Source organism: Echinococcus granulosus (assembly GCF_000524195.1).
Source record: "Echinococcus granulosus chromosome Unknown EG_S00178, whole genome shotgun sequence".
Taxonomy (NCBI): domain Eukaryota; kingdom Metazoa; phylum Platyhelminthes; class Cestoda; order Cyclophyllidea; family Taeniidae; genus Echinococcus; species Echinococcus granulosus.
In genome coordinates this window covers 183-1,610 of record NW_020170558.1, presented here as the reverse complement: position 1 = coordinate 1,610, position 1,428 = coordinate 183, and the positions used below count along the sequence as shown (strand labels likewise).

Sequence of the window (1,428 nt, the reverse complement as noted above, 5' to 3'; positions counted from 1 at the left end):
TGTGAAGTGGATGGCTTCCAAATCGAACATTGGAAAATTGTCACCAAAGACTAACAAAGCAATTGGATAAGCAGGCTGCGCGTTAACGAAAAAAGACAATTTAAAAGTGAAGAGGTAAGTAGCAGAGATAGAAGCGATTTGGGTACTTTGACATCATGGATATCAGGAGTTGGTAGATTTCGAACACCATCTTGAAATTGGTTGCGTGAATGGTTAAGTAATATCACGAAGAGATAGACAATAGCAAAAATGGCAAAGACCAAGTTAAAGCCACCATCATTTTAAGAGAGGGACCTAAAACAGTACAAAAGGAAAATGAAATGAAATGAACAAAAAGTAGTGAATAGAGAAAAGCAAGAATAACAAAATTGCAAATAAAAATTGATAAGAAAGAGAACACAGAATGGAATAAAGAATGAGAAATAAAAGGCCTAACATGAAAGGATAATAATAGTAAGTGAAGATTAAATTCGAAATGCATAAGGACTTTCTCACTAGTTAGCTACATTAAGGCAGTGCTCTATCATGGTAGCTCATCATTAAGGCAAAAGGCAGTAAAATGAAGGGCATTGGCAGCAACTACTATGAGAGAGACTAGAAGCTAATTGCATTCAGGTCTACCTAGTAGAGGTAGATAATATTTCGAAGTTCCATTCTTTGCATAGCCTATATCGAGCGGCAAATTTACCTGTTATTTTATTTGTTCATGTGTTTACTAAGCTGTTAATGAGTCTATCGCATTCTACCTGGTAACCTGATTGTCGCTTTTGCCATTTTCGAATTTTAATGTTCGCACTCCATTAATCCTCGTCCTTTCATATGTGGTAAAGAGTGAATTGATAACTATTATATTCACCACCTGAACCTATACGTGAATAACTGTGCGTTCAAATTATATTTAAAAGTGAATTCAGCCAAAAAAAGATCAGTGAAGGCGCAAAGTTCCGAAATATTGAAGCAGATATGATTGTATATGAATAAATGCATGCTCGTCATTTATTCTCCACTCGGAGCCAGTGCCCACAATCTTAGTTTCCTCCAAAATTACGTACTTGACCAACTCACCAATGCATGGAGAGGACAACAGTCTGAATCTTACCTGCTTTCTGGAGCTATGCATGAGAAATTGTACTACGCTTGTTGTTTGTTATTTGTTTGCTGTTTTTTTGGAAAAAAAACCTATGTGTGAAAAAAATATTCATGTATTAGTTGTTCACTACGATTAGGTGATTATCATGTAGTTGATCAGCCGATATACACCGAGTTCCGATTCGGTCATCTGTGGTCTCACAATCACTTACTTAAAGATTAAGCAAATGTCCGTTATTTTAAAATATGTTCTTCTCACCCATCAAAGTCTAGTCCTGTTTTTTCAGTTAGTTGTTTTTGCTTTCTGCTATTTAAGACATTCGAAAAAGAATGCGTCGC

General features: G+C 35.8%; 1 protein-coding gene across 1 annotated transcript in view; it reads right to left on the bottom strand. All coding sequences in view use genetic code 11, as the record gives it.

Annotated features, from left to right (window-relative positions):
- EGR_09947 (hypothetical protein) overlaps positions 1 to 527 on the bottom strand; it is a gene marked incomplete at both ends in the record, with an annotated part of 4,022 nt that extends 3,495 nt beyond the window's left edge. The window contains one exon of the mRNA XM_024499196.1: positions 496 to 527. Within this exon, the coding sequence (XP_024346380.1) occupies positions 496 to 527 (32 nt within the window). The remainder of the gene's footprint in view (positions 1 to 495) is intronic.
- Between the last annotated feature and the right edge of the window lie 901 nt (positions 528 to 1,428).